This window comes from Silene latifolia, chromosome 10 (genome assembly GCF_048544455.1).
Source record: "Silene latifolia isolate original U9 population chromosome 10, ASM4854445v1, whole genome shotgun sequence".
NCBI lineage: Eukaryota > Viridiplantae > Streptophyta > Magnoliopsida > Caryophyllales > Caryophyllaceae > Silene > Silene latifolia.
In genome coordinates this window covers 163,599,425-163,618,195 of record NC_133535.1, presented here as the reverse complement: position 1 = coordinate 163,618,195, position 18,771 = coordinate 163,599,425, and the positions used below count along the sequence as shown (strand labels likewise).

At 37.8% G+C, this 18,771-nt stretch overlaps 2 protein-coding genes across 2 annotated transcripts; one reads left to right on the top strand and one right to left on the bottom strand.

Moving 5' to 3' along the window:
* The first annotated feature begins 212 nt into the window (after positions 1-212).
* Positions 213-8,838, top strand: LOC141606845 (uncharacterized). Its single transcript, XM_074426184.1, has 13 exons — positions 213-720; positions 2,254-2,433; positions 2,575-2,695; positions 2,791-2,830; positions 3,037-3,089; positions 3,198-3,247; positions 3,342-3,494; positions 3,619-3,809; positions 4,174-5,468; positions 5,889-6,788; positions 7,003-7,390; positions 8,398-8,463; positions 8,550-8,838. The coding sequence occupies exons 1-13, from the start codon at positions 662-664 to the stop codon at positions 8,615-8,617; spliced, it is 3,564 nt and encodes a 1,187-aa protein (XP_074282285.1). The 5' UTR covers positions 213-661; the 3' UTR covers positions 8,618-8,838.
* Positions 8,839-9,353: 515 nt separating this feature from the next.
* Positions 9,354-11,868, bottom strand: LOC141606844 (putative protein phosphatase 2C-like protein 44). Its single transcript, XM_074426183.1, has 5 exons — positions 11,630-11,868; positions 11,136-11,432; positions 9,937-10,189; positions 9,695-9,849; positions 9,354-9,598 (listed from the first exon to the last, which is right to left on the bottom strand). The coding sequence occupies exons 1-5, from the start codon at positions 11,660-11,662 to the stop codon at positions 9,461-9,463; spliced, it is 876 nt and encodes a 291-aa protein (XP_074282284.1). The 5' UTR covers positions 11,663-11,868; the 3' UTR covers positions 9,354-9,460.
* Positions 11,869-18,771: the final 6,903 nt, after the last annotated feature.

Genomic DNA, 18,771 nt, shown 5'->3' with positions numbered 1-18,771 from the left:
CGTATTTGCAAAAATTATAAAAGTTAGATATTTTTAATGTACTCTTAAAGACGAATCAAATAAGATCTCACATGAATATATTTTCACTTATGTATCGAGAGTGCAAATTGAAGTTGAATGTCCGCTTATAAATAGTGCGCAAAATAGAAAGTTGCAAAGTGGAGTTGAATGGAGGGAGTATCAGGTCCACTTATGAGTCATAACCTTCTTTTATTTTTACCGTTGCTTTAATAATCAGAGTATGAGAGAACATTTCCCTATTTGTTTCCTGCAATTAAAAAGCTGATTCCTTTCACATATATCAGTTTCTATATCCAGTTTTTTCAGCTACCTACCACTTTAATGTGCTGCTGTTTTATTTTCCTCATTTAATTCCTTCTTTCATTCTTTTAGCTGTCACAACTTTCAGTTACTCAACCCATTTCACAAAATCAGATCTTTTTCAAATAAAAATTAAATTTTTATTAGTTTTATATGAATTTATGCATTATAATATTTGTATGAGTGTATTAGTGTTGTGTATGTCTATGTTACTCAGACTCGTTTAAAAGGATCTACACGGGTGCATATTTAAGTGTCGGAAACGGGTATGTGAAGGAATAAGAAGAGTTGGACATTTGTGGGTGTTTTTCCAAATTTTGTGATTGTTTTGTTTTGGGAAATGAAGTCAAGTACCCTTCTTGATTCTATTGCATTTCAGCTCACACCAACTAGAACAAGGTGAAATTCTTTATTTTGTGTTTAATTTTGTTGATTTTATTTTTAATTTAATGCATTTTTTGGTGGGTAGTAATTTGATGAGGATTGAGATGTTCTTAGGCATTGTTTTGAGTAATTGAGGTTGAAATATTATTTAATTTGATGCTGAAATTGGTTGGTTTTATGCTTTTATGTTAGTTTAATGCAAATTGTTGGTGATTGTGTAATTAGTGATAAACCCTTTGATTGATTGATGTTCTTAGGCATTGTTTAGAGTAATTGAGCTTGGAATATTATTTAATTTGATGTTAAAATTGGTTGGTTTTATGCTTTTATGTTAGTTTAATGCAAATTGTTGGTGGGTAGTTTAGTTGATTGTGTGATTAGTGATAAACCCTTTGATATGATTGATGTTCTTAGGCATTGTTTAGAGTAATTGAGCTTGGAATATTATTTAATTTGATGCTGAAATTGGTTGGTTTTATGCTTTTATGTTAGTTTAATGCAAATTGTTGGTGGGTAGTTTAGTTGATTGTGTAATTAGTGATAACCCTTTGATTGATTGATGTTCTTAGGCATTGTTGAGGGTAATTGAGCTTGAATTGGTTTAGGTTTAATAGTGTGGAAGTTGCTTGAGATGTTAGACTATATTTGAATTGGTTAGATAATGTAATTTAGCTCTATTTTCGGTTTTCTGGCTTTGTCCTTTGTCGAATTTATAGAATTACATTCCGAAAAGTAAATGACATCTTTGTATGAGAATGAAAATTACCTTTGGGGGGTTAGAATTAGCTAGAGTTGAGAAATGCAAGTGAGGGACGGCTTGCGAGTGTGCACTTGGGGAGCCAGTAGCGCAGTTTGATGTTGACGGGTTTGGAACCATGAGTACTACCCTACATGGCTTACCTATGTATATGTAAAGGAGACCTTATCCCGATACTTCCATTCCTGTTGTAGTGGAGCCTTACCTCTCATAATAAGCTTTTGCATCACTTAGCCTTTTAAGTCCCTATGAGGGCTTTGAGCAAGAGTGGGCTGCTGGCAACCATTTGAGTTACAAGTTTGCCTTGCGTTTTTGCTTGAATCAGTAGACATGTGGTGATGTGTGCAAGAGTTGCTGTAGAGGGGAAATGTAATGTTTGTTAGAGTGAATCTTTTGACTCTATAGGATGTAGAATAATAAGTTTTGGTTCATGCTTGTAGATTAATATAACTATATAAAGTTTAAAGACTCGGAGCAAGGTAATTGAGAGTTAAGAATGTGGTCCGTCTCTTATGTCTCCGGGTTATGACTATCTTGCATGGATGCATATATACCCGACTATTTTATGAAAAATTCTCAGGTTGGCTTAAAATGTAGTTTCCACATGTCATACCCATAACCCATTTGACCATGTTCCAGTGTCGACTGTCAGGTACGCTAGGTAATCTTTAAGAGCCAGAGTGACATGATGAAATATAATACCATCTGACCAACTAAAGCATTGTTTCAACTTTTAACATCGTCTACCTGAAAAAGTATCTAATCATCAATTTATTTGTATTCTTCATCAGGTGTGACCTAGTGATCACTGCAAATGGCAAAACTGAAAAGATTGCGTCAGGTTTACTGGACCCTTTCCTTGCCCATTTAAAGGCAGCTCAAGATCAGATTGGGAAGGGGGGATATTCAATTGTCCTTAAACCAAATCATGGAAGCGATACCTCGTGGTTTACCAAAGGAACAGTGGAGAGGTTTGCTAATCCTTCACTCATTTTCTCGTGCTTCTATTTCTTCCAATTTTCCACTTCCTTCTTTGCCCATTTGAAGTGTTTGACGTATTCCATTTAAGAGCATGAAAACACACTAATGTCAACCTTCCTGTGATATTATAGGTTTGTTCGCTTTGTGAGTACCCCAGAGATACTTGAGCGGGCATATACGATAGAATCTGAAATCCTGCAGATTGAAAAGGCAATATCCCTCCAGAGTAGTAATGACCCTGGCCTTCACAATGTAAGTAAAATCTTTATGTTTTTTTTTGTTACTGCGACAATCTTTACTTGGACCAGCGTCTGATTTCATTTTCATAAAACTTTCACTTGCATCAGGCTGTAGACAATCCCCTGAAGCGTGAGGATAGCCTTGAAGGTATAGTCACTATAGGCTTTCTGGTCGTGTAAAAAGTCACCTACTTATTTTAAAAAAAAAATTGCATACTCGACAAATTTTCTCTCATTATTGGACGTTTTTCAACCGCCTTCCCTTTTAATCTCAAAAGATTAAGGTGTAAAGATTTAACTGTATTAAATTATTAATGCCAATGTCCGATATCTCAAAAGTGGCTTTTGTAACAGGTAGCAAACCTGCACAGGGTGGCAATGAGGAGAAAGCAATCGTGCTTTACCAGGTAATTTTATGGCGCCGCTATGGTAGATAACTAGAGTTACTAGATGCTAAACCAATATTTATTATTTAAAAGAAGGATTAAAATATGGATTCTTTTGTCATTCCATAGCCTGCCAACCATCAAGCAGAAGATGGAAGCCCACTGGAGAAAAATTCAAAGTAAGCATTTTCTGATTCCGCCGAACATAAATTGTTGTAATCTTTGTAAATTGTAATTTGTAAGTAGTAACTAATTATTATAATGTTTGATTAGAGTGCAGCTGGTACAAGTTCTTGAGACACGTAAATCTGTACTTCAAAAGGAACAAGGCATGGCCTTCGCACGTGCTATTGCTGCTAGCCTCGACATTGACAGCATAGCAGCACTGATTTCGTTTGCTGAATGTTTTGGGGCTTCGCGTATGTTGTAAGTTGCATTTCTTCCTGTCACACAATGTAGCACTATATTTTTTTAACAAATTAAGAAACAAACATCCCCTTTTTTTCGCTACCAGTGAATCAGTGATAATATGTTTAAATTATTGCTGCAGGGATGCATGCAAAAAATTTGTTCATCTGTGGAAAGCAAAGCATGAAAGTGGCCAATGGGTTGAAGTTGAAGCCAATGAAGCAATGTCGTACCCTGCAGACATGCCTTCTTCAAATTCATCAGGCATTGTGTTTCATAGCTCACATGAATATTCACAGGGCGAGGCTACTCCTGAAAAAAATGGAAAAGCAGGTGCCTTTCTGCCTCTAATGATTATTTTTCACCCTTAGGAAACTAGTGGCAACAAAATACTACTACCTCCATTCCGAATTTATCGTCCTTATTGGACTGTAGTTGTCAACTAATGTCAGTTTATCATTATTTCTCCGAATATATATAGATTAGTTAAATTTTTTCATGTTTGTGGTTGAGCGAGCTTGTGTTTGTGGTCTTCCTATTGTTAATGACCTAAGGCCTATGCTTCTTAGTCCACTTTATATGTAGCCATATTTTTGTAGAAGATTAATGAGAATAATTAATTTTCTCTTATATTTAGTTATCTCATTTATCGTTTGAGATTAATTAGCTATATGACTCATGCCTGTTCACTGAGCAGATAGATATGACCGATCACAACCGCATCCTATGTTCGCACCCTGGCAAATGAATTCTCAAGGAAATGGCATGCCAGTTTTTCCACCATATCCAATGCAAGGCATGCCTTACTATCAGAACTATCCAGGGAACAACATGTTTTTCCAGTCACCATATCCTCCACATAACGAACCTAGAGTACATCCTGATCAGAGAACGAGACGGAGGAGGCATTCAGTGGATAGCGTGGACATGAGTTGTGAATCTGAGACCGAGGAGACAGATACTTCTAGAAGAAGAACGCAAGATGATGGAAATAGAGGTGGAAAATCTTCCAAAAAGCGGGCTGGAAAAGTCGTGATTCGTAATATTAACTATATTGCTAGAGCAAAGGAAGGCTCTGGAGACAGTGACGTAGAATCTTGTTCAGGTGATGACTCTAATGATGATTCAGGGCATAATAAGGGCAACGATACAAGAAAAAATGGAAAGCCAGTGAAATCATCGTCAGGGGATGATGGAAATTGGCAAGCTTTTCAGAATTTTTTACTCACAGATGCCGATGAAAGCCGTAACTCCGTAAATAGCATGTTTGCAATGGAGGGTAAACTTCAAGGTAGGAAACGACAAAATGCTATTGGGGACTCTTCTTCTGCTCTTGGACGGCGTAGTATGGGTGAAGGTATTGGTTCCAGTGATCGCTTTGAGATTTCCGGAGACACTACCTGCATTCGGAAACAGGTAGATGATCAAATGCTGAGCTACAGGCGAGAAGCAAACTTAGTGAATTCTCCGTTTGATCCCGTCATCTCAAACGGGCTTCAGGGTTCAGCCGATAATAACAGGAACTCATCGCAAGCTTTAGCTGATGAATCTTTTGTGGGCCTGCATAGAAGAGATTCTGTGGATCAGGTTGCTGGTGATGGCCGGGCTGCAATGAATATGAACTACGAGCTCCCGGCCGAGAATCATACCGTTGGGAATGACCAAAGTAATTATGAGGCAAATGATTTGAACTTAATGCCTAATCGTGCGATGGAGGTTGGGCTTAGTGATTACGACCCGGCTGTAGATTATCAAATGCAGGCCCAAGTAAAGAAGGCCATTCAACAGAGTGGTAACAGTAAGAAAGTTACTTCAGGTATCAAACAAGGGCCTAAGAAGACTGTCAAGGATCAGAAGTTGAAGGCTGAGAGACTTCTTGCTAGTACAAGGAGAGAGAAGCCTTCTAAGTCGAGTTCTTTAGAAGATGCCCGAGCTCGTGCAGAAAAATTACGTGCTTATAAGGCTGACTTACAGAAGCTGAAAAAGGAAAAGGTACTTTCCTTGCTCATTTTATAGTTAACTTTTAATTTGTAAACATCCCGAATAAAGTGAAATGACTTACAAAATCGGACGTGCGACTTTTAGTCGTGAAGTAATCATTTTAATGCACTTTTTCTCATGGATCATTTGAAAACAACCTCTTAGTGTTAGCACATACACATGCGTAGTTACATGGCGTAAATCTGACCTTTTCACCGTGCCATATGCGGGAGCCTTTAAGGAATTGGGTAATAATGTTGTTACTGATTAATGGGATTATGTGATGTTCAACTTATTATTTTCTGGTCAGTCAAAAAAAACTTATTATTTTCTGAAATTAAGCCATAGGGAGAGTCCCGAGTGAAGATCACAATTGTGTAGAGAAGTCTCCTTTCAAGTATGACCGTTATGTATCCTCTTATACTCTTCCAGGAAGAGGAACAATTAAAAAGATTGGAAGCTTTAAAATTGGAGAGGCAGAAGAGAATTGCTGCTAGAAGCGGTACTACTGTTCCTCAATCACCTTCGGCGTCCCAACAGGCTCGCAAATCACTACCAAAACTTTCTCCCATCTCTCACAAAGGCTCTAAATTTAGTGATACAGAGCCTGGATCATCGTCACCATTACAAAGGTCCACGATAAAACTTGTCCGAAAGGTATCAAGTGACAGTACTAAAGTTTCAAAGCCGGTGAAATCAATTGGTGGAAGCCAATCGAATGGAAATAGGTTGACAAGGTCAGCTTCGTCACTGAGTGTGCGTCACGAAGAAAACAATGGCCCCACACCAGAATCAAAGGCGACGATAGCGAGAATTAGAAGATTGTCAGAGCCGAAAAACATCGTCCATCATGTTTCTTCTGGAAAGACCCAGAGTGCTGAGGGTGTGTCAAGACGTAGAGTAGCCGAGAGGGCTGAAACGAGGAAAAGGCCAGCTGATGTGGACTCTGACAATGCAAAATCTTCATCCCTTCCAGAACAGAAGTTAAATACTTCAAAAGGGTCCTTGGTATCTGTTCAGAAAAGATTAACATACAAAGAGAAGTTGCAAAAGCCGAGTGAGAAATCACTTTCACATCCTGCCAGGGATGGAGATGATTCAGTAGTTGAAAAGACGGTTGTCATGCTTGAATTTAAGAAACCTGAAAACTCAGTCTTCCATCAGCATGACAATGAAACAAGTATTCACAATATGCAGCGGGGTGTAGACGAGAATGTTGGTGGTATACTAGAGGAAGATACATCCATTCCTCCACCGGCTTCACCAATCATTGTCAAAGAAATTGAATGCAAACCATCTAGTCGGGAAGTCAAAAGGCATTCCTATACTCGTGTAAGTTCTTTCTTCCCGTTTATGTGGTCCAAAAATATTTTCTTACAATATACAATGGTTAAAACTTTCTGAAGTAGTTTTGATAAACAAAACATGATGAATTTTATGTTGTATCACTTGTTCCCTACATATTTTTGGAGAAATTAATGGTCAAATTGTGAAGCTGTTGTTAGGGCAACTTCGGCCTCGATCTACTAATTGTTTCTAATTACAGTCAGTAGACGTATCATCAAGCTTACCCAATGTTGGCACTGCTGAAGAACCATATCGGGCGCCGTATGCACGCATATCCTCCACAGAAGATCGCTGTATGGTTGAGTCTGAGTATGGGAAGGCACTTCCGACAAGCTTTTCTATGGCATCAACAGGTGTCCAGACTACTAGAGCACTTGTCTCTGACGGTCAAAAGGAGGATTCCATTAAGATATCACAAGCTGTTTTAGGTAAACATCAGGGAAAGGATTCAGCAAAAGGTTTCAGAAAGCTATTGAAGTTTGGAAAATGGAGCTCAGCAGGCAGTGACTCCAGCATTGATTTAGATAAAACAAGTCTTGAGGGCGCTGGGGCCAGTGATAATGCATTGAATGGTTCTTCTAGTGAAGGTATAACGTTCCGTCTTTACTTTTTTTTTTTCCTATATACGTATCTTATTGAGAATAGAAAGCCAAGGAGCTGCTACGCAACACCGAGTTTGTGTAGAGACCATGCAAAATAAAAAGTATAAAATCCAAAAGATTAAACCACCTTAACAGATGAAAAGAGAAAAACCCAGAGCCATGTAAGTTCACCATAATACTTGCTTCATGCGTTCCGCTTTCATTTTGACTGTCCCAATCTCAAGACCCATTTCTCGATGTACCAATGGAGCATCGACACCAAATTGCACCCACATCGTTACTGTTTCACCCACGCCGCTTGTTCACCTGCATTGGAATTCATACAGGGATTAGTGCATCAGCTTTATCTGCTTTCTTGAGTCTATCTGTATATGTGAGTCTGATCAGCGCATCAATCATCTGACTACTTGTTTCACAACTGCAACTTGTCTGCAAAACCTGGAATGTTGAAACTAGATGTTATGTTGGCTTAGAGGCAATATCCTATATTGCCTTCAGTGGCAAAATTTTGCCGTTTGCCACCTTTGGGCCACGATTCCCACGATTGTTCCCTTGTAAAACTAAACTATGACTGTCTGTCCGACTTTTTAATCTTCAACTTCTGGTGAAAACCAATTTAGATCAAAGTATGTAGCTGGTTTAAGTTGACAGTTAACCAGCTCTATTAGTTACATGCACCATTTTACTAATGAGAGAAATACCATGGGGGGCTAGATTCCATGTAAATTATCGAGATTGAAGTATCTCTTGAAAATGATGGCTTAATGCAGTGATGCTCGTCTTTGTTGATTGATTACCTACAAAATGGTTTCGAATTCAAGATATGTTCCTTTTCTCGGTAAAATGTAGCCAAAGACAAGACTAGCATTCGTTAATTTTGAAGTGCGATGGTATAGGGAAGTTTGCTTACTAAACGTTTGTGCAAATTGCACGGTATGTAGCACAGTTTTTATTGCTTGACTAACGTTTTTGCGTTTGATTATGCCAAGCAGTTTTCACATTGAAAAATCTTCTGACTCAAGAGGAAAGCTCCAGCACTGTCACTGCTTCAAAGAAGTGTAAGACACATTGAAATTATTTGCCTTTCAGTTCCTAATTTTCATATGCTTCTGGACTCATCACAAGTTTCTGTACTCATTTGCAGCTTCTCGATCCTTCTCCCTTCTATCGCCTTTCAAAAGTAAAAGCTCTGAAAAGAAGGCGACCGCCTGAATACTACTCCCGTCTATCTTGCACCGAGTAATACACAAATTTTGTTCCACACATTTTTCTATAATTAGATTGGGAAAGTTTGTTGTATGAGAAAATGACACTGTTCTTATGAAATGTAAACCTAGTAAATTTAGTCAGGCCATGTCACTTGACAGAGGTCTCTTGTTGTACGGCCGAATGATATAAATTTTCTATCTATATTCATCTGATATTCTCGACTCCGCCGATCACAATTTGTCAAGATTTTTTGGTGTTAACCAGGAGTATTCCCTCCAAGTTTGACTTTTTCATTCGCAAGAGCCAGGAATCGAACCCCTGACCACTTGTTTAAGAGATGAGAGTCTTTATCGTTGTTTTGAAACACCAGCCAACTTTGGTACAAATATGGTTGTTTTGAAATGAGTTAGCGGGCCACGCCTACGTAAATTTTTGAATCACAAAATCTCATTGAAGACGGCATGTATCCGTCACTCTGGAGTGACGGATACCATTTCCTCTCACAAATGACCCAAATAGAGGAGAGAGGGAAGCACATGGGGGTGCCCCCACCTTGTCCCCCCTATCCGTTTTGTGAGTGGCAATGTGGCATTAACCGTCACTTGCTCCGACCCGTCTTCAGTTTTGAATATGCAGTGTATGTAATTCTGTGTGTCTTTTCCAGGCCTGTCCAATGAGCTATATCGCTCATGAACAGATGTGGTAATAGTTTGTGTTACGACGTCCAAGGCATGACGCGTGATTTGTCAAAAATCGCCTATAATAGATCGTCAATACAAAGAATCGTGTTTTTTTTATACGATTACAAAGTTCAAATTTAGGGGTTTCAAAAAATGTATAATTCTCCTAATCAAAACGAATAACTAAACAAGAAATGGTGCTTTTGCTCATTCTACTTAAAGCTTCCCTTGCCAGGCATTCGGCCGCTTCCTGAGCATCATCTATGTGCCAAATAAGGTCTACTGCTTCTTGATTTCTCATTACCTGAATGACACGACACAAACTCATCAGCTTATCCGCCTTTTCATGCACTGATTTAGGGATACGAATAATGTAAGATTATTGCACAGTTAGAAATACCTCGAAAACACCAGTACTTGCTAAGATCAGGAATTCAGTATCAGAATCTAGTTTCTCAGTTACAGTAATGAGTTCTGTACTGTTATTCTGTTTTCTGCTTGATTGTCTCCGTAATTGACACGCTTGTATATGTACTTTTGGAATGCGCATCGCCCCTGATGTCAACAATGTCAAGCACGAAATAAGCCGAGAGCCTATCTACTGACGATCCATAAAGAAAATTGAGTCGAAAATTTAGATACCTGAAAGAAGCCTGTGGTGCCAAATATTCCCTTTATGTTGATGCTTTGTGTGCAACTGATGAGCAATGCCATCTCTACAAACAATAACCCTGTAACCACCCATTTGAGCCATCACCAGTCGTTCACCATTTACGACAGTTACTGATGTCGAGGCAGCATTTACCGTCTTCTCTGATATTTCACTCTCTACCTTAGCTTTTGCTGTAAGGTATGCTTTCTTCATTGCTTCTTTGCTTTTACTTCTTACTTGACTCTACATTACAACAACAACAACAACATCAGAGCCTTAATCCCAAAATGAGTTGGGGTCGGCTGACAAGAATCATCCTTTGGAACTATCCATGGGTAAACGCACACCTCAATGCGAAGAAAAGAAAAGAAAAAGTGAACAACAAAAGGGGAATGAAATCTAATATAAAAGCCAGGTAAACTTATAGGTTTTAAAATAGAAATCCGATTTTTTTTTATAAAAAACGAGAATTTAAATCGAGAATAAAGATTAAAACGGTTTTGAAAACAGAAGTAAAACTTAAGGGTCTGGTATACATCAAAAGTGTCTTAAGGGCTTCTGCAGATGACAGGGTTAAGGGGATCAGATGTATGTTGCCTTGTTCAGTAACCACATAGAGGTTTCAACTTTCAAGAGACCTAGGATGAAGATTGTGTCGAAAATTGCATTAAAAGAGTGCAACTTTACAATGGAAAGAAGTCAGTAAGTCATTTGGCCTTATACATATTCTACAATAACGATTATTTTTGTTTGATACGGTCGATGGAAGAAAGCAAAATGACCCATTAAAGTTAAAAAAAAAGGCGTCTTGAAGGATACATGACGCGTACGCCTTCTTAAACTAAAATTTATACAATTGGTCTTGCTTAAGGTCTCGTTTGGTTTCCCCTTCTAAATCATGGGAGTTGTAAAATCTCATGAATTAGAAAATTGCAACTTGTTTGGTTGCTCATTTTTTGGCATGATGTAGGAATTCTATTTTTCAAGGAGTTTAAAACTCCTCCATAATGGAGGAGTTGGATTACCTAGCCCCCTAGGTAATTGCAAATTCCTGTGTAATTGAACACTTATATCAGCAACCAAACGGAGCTAATTCACGTGAATTTAATGTGGGAATTTAAATCCCATGAATTCGATATTTCGGTGGAATTGTATTCCAATAGTGTGAAAATAATAAAAAGTGATATACCTCCTTGAGTGGCTTTGAGAACAAATGTGAATGCATATAACTACTGATATTGTCACCAATTACTGAATCAGAAAGACTAAAAAACCACAGTTCCAAATTACTTATTATTTCCCTCTGAAAAACCAAAGTGTCCTGCTTCTCCAACCCATTTGGTTCCGGGTCTTGTGTTCGATCCTCGACGAGATAATATCCATGGGTGATTGACATCATCCATGATGGTTTATTCATATTCTTAGAATTAGAATCTCTTTTGTTAACATCATCACCTCCCTTAAAAAAACTCCTTAAGCTCAATTCCTACACGCGTTTTTTTACAAGGAAAATGAGATGACGCCAATAAAAAAATGGATAATGATAGGACGCCACCAGTGATACCACCATCTCACATACAAATAATAAATCATACACGTATGTGAAATGGTGGTATCGAGACTTCATACTACCAGGTGGTGTCATCTCATTTTATGTAAAAAAGATAAAATGAGAGGAATTACCTTCAATTTGAGACGTACGTCCTTAAACCTCATGATAAGCAAACTCGTGCAATTTCACACGGGTTTAAAACTAGTTTGATGGAGAAAAAGAAGAGAATTAGGAGTAGAAAAAAAAGGGAAAGCAAGAGTATGATGTAGCTAAGAATTAGGAGGAATGAAGAATGAAATGGGGGCGTATTCAACGTGATATTGTTTAAGAGAGTATTAAGTCCAACGTTTTCATAACCTCTTTTTTAAGTAAAGGTTGAATGCTCTTAATGACACCTATTTATTATCCTAAATATACTTTTTATAACGTTAGTAGTCAAAATTGTAATATCCAACCAATAAACTGATTCGAAACTCTTGTATAAACGCAGATGTTAGCTGCTTAGCTGGTGAAGTTACGAGTGTTGATAAATGGTACTGTCATATTTGTCATTGTGGCTTGGCATTGGACTGTGTTGGGCCGGCCCATCGTGCCTTCCCTCAAAATTGGCCGGCCCATGCAAAGATATTAGGTTGGCCGTGCCGTGCCTGGCCCACCCACCCAAACCCCCGCCGCGGCCCACTCCTGGCACGCCCAGTTTCGTGCTCGGGCCGCGCTTGACCCATGGACTAATCGTGTCTGGCATGTGGGCCGGCCCAATAGCTTTAATATTTTTTTTCTAAATACTTTTTTATTTATATAAATAAATAGTGAATATTAAATATTAATGTAATTGATGTCTTTATTAGTTGATTACTTGTATTTTTAATGTTCTAGATTTAATTAAATAATTAAAAAAAGATATTAAAAAAGGAATTTAATAAATAATTAAGAAACGGGCAAAATTTTGAATCGGGCCGGGCCTGGGTCGTGTCGGACCCTCCGTGCTTGGGTCGTGCCGTGCCTAGGCACGAGAATTCCCAAAAAACGCAGTCGCGTCCCGCCTCCAACCCGTTCGCGCCGTTCCCGTGCCATCAGTATTATTCATCTTGTCGCGCCCGTGCCGCCCGCCATAGCCCGGCCTGAATTGCCATCTCTATGTGGCTCCCAAAAACTCTCATACAAAATGGTCTTATAATAAATTTATGAAAAGTTAAAAACAATACAATGTTTTTTTTTTTGGAAAGAAAAAACAATACAATGAACTAGTAAATAAACCGCAAAAACTCAAATAATTTGTGAGACAGTATTTTTACGATAAATTTATGTACAGCGGTCTTACGTGATGATGTGTGTATTTTTTAATTTTCTATCAACCCCCTTTTTCAATGTTTTGACAATATGGAAAAAAACAAGTTGCATTATTCATGCTTTTGTTTAGAATAAAAAAAAGGTAGACGGGTAGTTTCATGCCTTATTGACAATTCTTATATCAGTCGGTCTCATTGACGATGGTCTCTATCGTCACAAGCTGAAGACGAATAGTGATACTCTCACTTGCACTATCCATTTGCATTTTGTGAGAAGGACACTATCCGTCTTCAACTTGTGACGGATAGTGTCCGTCTTCAATGAGAATTTGTGTTCGACATTAGCAATAGACAAACCTTCAATAGGTTTGTCCTCATCCCACATAAGATAATATACAAACCCATTTACTCACAAACCTCATACCAACAATAGATAAACCTCATCAAGTTTCATAACATGGCCCACTATACTATTTATTCTCTCACATTCTCTCTTCACAAACCTGGATACAATATTGTAACCCCTATCAATCAATCAATCTATCTATCTATCTATCTATCTATCTATCTATCTATCTATATATATATATATATATATATATATATATATATATATATAGAGAAAGGATCAACTAAGGTCCATAGATAAAATAAGTCCATAAGTCCTATTGTGAGCCATTGGATGGAGGGAGATGGATGGCCAAGATCAACCTCCAAAAGTGTGTTTATGTACTAATATCACTCATTCTCTCCTCATTCACTAATCCTTCTAATTAATCACTAATTCACTATAACTTCTTTTCCTCTCATCCACTTCTCTCATATATCACACAACTCATTTTCTCTCTAAAACCCCAAAAAATAAAAACCCAAAAAATCCAAATAAATAAAAAACCCAAAACCCAAATAAATTAATAAAACCCAAAAATTCCAATTAAATCAAAAAACCCAAAAAATCCAATTAAATCAAAAAACCCAAATAAATCATTCATTCTTCTCTTCCTCATTCACCACCACCCACCACTATCCCACCCGACACCAACTCACCGCCCACCACCGCCGCCACCACACCGCCGCCACCGCACCGCCGCCACCGCACGGCCCCCAACTTTTTTTTTTTTTTTTTTTTTTTTTTTTTGCCTCGTTTTTTTTTTTTTTTTTTTTTTTTTTTTTTCGTTTGGTCTTTATTTTCATGTTTTGAGTTGTTTTTTCAATTCATTTTTTGTTGTTGTCTTTTATTTTCTTTTATTTTGTTACTTCTCCTTTTTTATTCATTTTCTCAAATCTCTTCTTGTTATACTTTTTTTTAAGATTTCGGGTTTTAAATCTTGTTATTTGGTTTATTTTAGATTTCGGGTTTGGTTGGGTTGTTGATTTTTTGGTTTTATTATTGTTATTTGGTTTTTTGTTTTTGTTATTATGAGTTTTTTTGGTTTTTGTTATTATTTTTACAAGAATGGACCAAAGTTATACAAAAAATGGACTAAAGTTATACAAAAATGCCTAGAGTTATACATTATATGCCTAGAGTTATACATTATATGCCTAGAGTTATACATCATATGCATAGAGTTATACATCATATGCATAGAGTTATACATTATATGACTAAAGTTATACAATTTTGGACTAAAGTTTACAAATATGGACTAAAGTTATACATATGAAGGACTAGAGTTATACAAAAATGGACTAAAGTTATACAATTATGGACTAAAGTTATACAACTATCGACTAAAGTTATACAAAAATATACCAAAGTTGTACAAAAATATACCAAAGTTGTACAAAAATGAACTTTGTACAAAAATATACCAAATTTATACAAAAAAAGACTAAAGTTATACAAAAATTGGACTAAAGTTATTCAAAAAATTGGACCAAAGTTATACAAAAATGAACCAAAGTTATACAAAAATGGACCAAAGTTATACAAATATGGACTAAAGTTATACAAATATGGATTAAAGTTATACAAGTATGGACTAACTTTAGTCCATTTTTGTATAACTCTAGTCCATTTTTGTATAACTCTAGTCCTTCATATGTATAACTTTAGTCCATATTTGTAAAACTTTAGTCCAAAATTGTATAACTTTAGTCATAAAATGTATAACTCTATGCATATGATGTATAACTCTAGGCATATAATGTATAACTCTAGGCATATAATGTATAACTCTAGGCATTTAATGTATAACTCTAGTCACAGTTTGTATAACTCTAGTCATACAATGTATAACTCTAGTCCATACAATGTATAACTCTAGTCACAGTTTGTATAACTCTAGTCATACAATGTATAACTCTAGTCACAGTTTGTATAACTCTAGTCATACAATGTATAACTCTAGTCACAGTTTGTATAACTCTAGTCATACAATGTATAACTTTAGTCCATTTTTGTATAACTTTGGTCCATTTTTGTATAACTTTAGTCCAATTTTTTGTATAACTTTAGTCCATTTTTTCTATAACTTTAGTCTTTTTTTGTATAACTTTGGTCATAAAATGTATAACTTTGGTCATAAAATGTATAACTTTAGTCATAAAATGTATAACTCTAGTCGTAAATAGTAAAAAATCAAACAATAAATATGAAAAATATGAAAAAAAATAATAATAACAAAAACCAAAAAAACTCATAATAACAAAAACAAAAAACCAAATAACAATAATAAAACCAAAAAACCAACAACCCAACCAAACCCGAAATCTAAAATAAACCAAATAACAAAAAAAAAAACCAAATTTAAATATCGTGTGTATAACTCTAATGCACGCAGTGTATAACTTTAATAGACAAGATGTATAACTTTAGTCATAAAATGTATAACTTTAGTCATAAAATGTATAACTTTAATGTTTTAAGTGTATAACTTTAGTCGTAAATTAAATCTTAGCCATATAAAATGTATAACTTTAATGTTTTAATGTTTTAAGTGTATAACCAACAAAAAATTAATAACCAACAAAAATGGCTTCGTTTTTGAAGGGGTTGCGGGTTGGTTTGGGTCTGGGTATGGACAGATCTAGGTCGAGGGTGGTGAGAGGAGTCGAGTGGTGGTTCTTGGTGGCCGTGAGGGTGGCTGTAGGTGGCGGGAAATGGGAGAGAAAGAGGGATGTCGGGGTGGTTGTGGTTGTTGATGTCGCGGGAAATGGCCACCCTTGAAACCACCGTGGCGGTTGGCAGTGGGAGAGGAGGGCGGCGAGGAGAGTGGTGGAGTGGTATAGGGCAGTAGGAGAGGAGGGTGGCGAGGAGAGTGGTGTTGGGTGGTGGCGGGTCTGTGGAGGGAGGGAGTTTTCGTGTGGGTGGTGGGCAGAGGTCGATGGTGCGGCAGTGGGCAGAGGTCGATGGTCGATGGTGCGGTTGTTGTGGGTCCGGTGGTGGTGAATGGTTGTCGATGGTGGTGGTGAATGGTTGTTGAAAGGTGGTTTGTTGTATGGTGGTGGTGAATGGTTGTCGATGAAATTGTTGTTGTTTCTTTTTTTTTTGGTTTTTTTTTTTGTTGGGTTTTTTTGTGTTGATTTGGGTTTTTTTGTTTTTTGAGAGAATGAGAGAAAGATGAGAGAGAATGAGTGTATGAGAGAAGTGTGAATGAATGAATAATGAGGAAGTGAGTTGGGAGATTAGAATGTTGATAGAGTTGTACAAAATTAGGTAGAGTTATACACAATTAGGGAAGGAGATTAGGGAGGGAGAATTGTGACCCTTCAATGAGATGTAATCTCATCCCTCCATCCCTTCCATCCAAGGGCTCTTATAAGGACTTAGGACCTTATATGGTATAAGGACCTTATAAGAACCCTTCTCTATATATATATATATATATATATATATATATATATATATATATTTATAAAAGAGACTTTTTTCAAGCGATTCTAGAGCGTCCACATCATCAAAAATCAATTTAGGAAAGTATCATAAATAATAATTTTTGATGTAAAAAATAAAGTAGAAAATCCTTTAATTATTATAATATATATAAAGTTCCTCGGGTCAGATAAAGCGGCCACGCAAAATTTGAGTAGCAACGGAAGACATTTGGGGGTGCCGGTATGCCATAAACCAGCATTCGCCGAAACTCGGATTATCGTGAAAAATGTGTTAAAACTCGTTATTCGAGGCTGGAATCGAACAGGTTGATTCCTGAAATGACCTCGGACGCGTGATAGAAAAACCGGGTGAAAAAGAAACAGGGTCCGATACGACCTCCCGAACGGCTGAAATGGAAGTGTATAATACACGGTTTTCCGGGATTCCAGGGTCCCGGAGCAAAATTCTCCGGAAATGAGATAGAAAGTTCCTTGGGTCAGATAAAGCGGCCACGCAAAATTTGAGTAGCAACAGAAGACATTTGGGGAGGCCGGTATGCCATAAACCAGCATTCGTCGAACTTCGGATAATCGTGAAAAATGTATTAATACTCGTTATCCGAGACTGAAATCAATTAGGTTAACTCCTGAAATGATCTCGGACGCGTGATAGAAAAATCGGGACAAAAAGAAACAGGGGCCGGTACGACCTCCTGGCTGAAATTGAAGTGTGTAAATACACGGTTTTTCGGGATTGTAGGGTCCCGGGAAAAAATTCACCGGAAATAACACACAAAGTACCTCGAGTGAGATAATGCGGCCATGCAAAATTTGAGTAGCAACGAAAAACATTTGGGAGTGCCGGTATGCCATAAATCAGCATTCAACGAACCCCGGATAATCGTGAAAAGTGTATTAATACTCGTTTTCCGATGCTAAAATCGAATAGGTTAACTTCTAAATGACCTCGGACGCGTGATAGAAAACCGGGAGAAAAAGAAACAGGGTCTGGTACGTCCTCCCGAACGGTTGAAATCGAACAGGTTGATTCCTGAAATGAGCTCGGACGCGTGATTGAAAAACAGGGAGAAAAAGAAACAGGGTCCGGTACGACCTTCCGAACAACTGAAATTGAAGTGTAATACACGGTTTTTCGGGATTCCGGGGTTGCGGAACAAAATTCTCCGAAAATCACATAGAAAGTTCCTCGGGTCAGATAAAGCGGCCACGCAAAGTTTGAGCACGAACGGAAGACATTTGGGGGTGCCGGTGTGCCAGAAACCAGCATTCACCGAAACTCGGATTATCGTGAAAAATGTGTTAAAGCTCGTTATTTGAGGCTGAAATCGAACAGGTTAATTCCTGATATGGGCTCGGAAGCGTGATTGAAAAACCGGGAGAAAAAGAAACACGGTTCGGTACGGCCTTCCGAACGGCTGAAATTGAAGTGTATAATACACGGTTTTTCGGTATTCCGGGGTCCCGGAACAAAATTTTCCGGAAATCACATAGAAAGTTCCTCGGGTCAGATAAAGCAGCCACGCAAAGTTTGAGCAGCAAAGGAAGACATTTGGGATGCCGGTGTGCCTGAAACCAGCATTCGCCGGAAAAATATGTTAAAGCTCGTTATTTGAGGCTGAAATCGAACAGGTTGATTCCTGAAATGAGCTCGGACGCGTGATTGAAAAACAGGGAGAAAAAGAAACAGGGTCCGGTACGACCTTCCGAACAACTGAAATTGAAGTGTATAATACACGGTTTTTCGGGATTCCGAGGTCCCGAAACAAAATTCTCTGGAAATCACATAGAAAGTTCCTCGGGTCAGATAAAACGGCTACGCAAAATTTGAGCACAAACGGAAGACATTTGGGGGTGCCGGTGTGCCAGAAACCAGCATTCGCCGAACCTCGGTTTATCGTGAAAAATGTGTTAAAGCTCGTTATTTGAGGCTTAAATCGAAAAGGTTAATTCCTGAAATGAGCTCGGACGCGTGATTGAAAAAAAAAGGGAGAAAAAGAAACAGGGTCCGGTACGACCTTCCGAACGGCTGAAATTGAAGTTTATAATACACAGTTTTTCGGGATTCCAGGGTCCCGGAACAAAATTCTCCGGAAAACACATAGAAAGTTCCTCGGGTCAGATAAAGCGACCACGCAAAGTTTGAG

Excerpts from the sequence above, each read along its gene's own strand:
- LOC141606845 (XM_074426184.1), top strand. The coding sequence starts at position 662 with ATGAAGTCAAGTACCCTTCTTGATTCTATTGCATTTCAGCTCACACCA. Across the intron at positions 3,810-4,173 it reads TGAAAAAAATGGAAAAGCAG|ATAGATATGACCGATCACAA; the intron begins GTGCCTTTCTGC and ends TTCACTGAGCAG. Across the intron at positions 5,469-5,888 it reads AGAAGCTGAAAAAGGAAAAG|GAAGAGGAACAATTAAAAAG; the intron begins GTACTTTCCTTG and ends ATACTCTTCCAG.
- LOC141606844 (XM_074426183.1), bottom strand. The coding sequence starts at position 11,662 with ATGAGGTTTAAGGACGTACGTCTCAAATTGAAG. Across the intron at positions 11,433-11,629 it reads ACGTACGTCTCAAATTGAAG|GAATTGAGCTTAAGGAGTTT; the intron begins GTAATTCCTCTC and ends AAACGCGTGTAG. Across the intron at positions 9,599-9,694 it reads CAAGTACTGGTGTTTTCGAG|GTAATGAGAAATCAAGAAGC; the intron begins GTATTTCTAACT and ends CGTGTCATTCAG.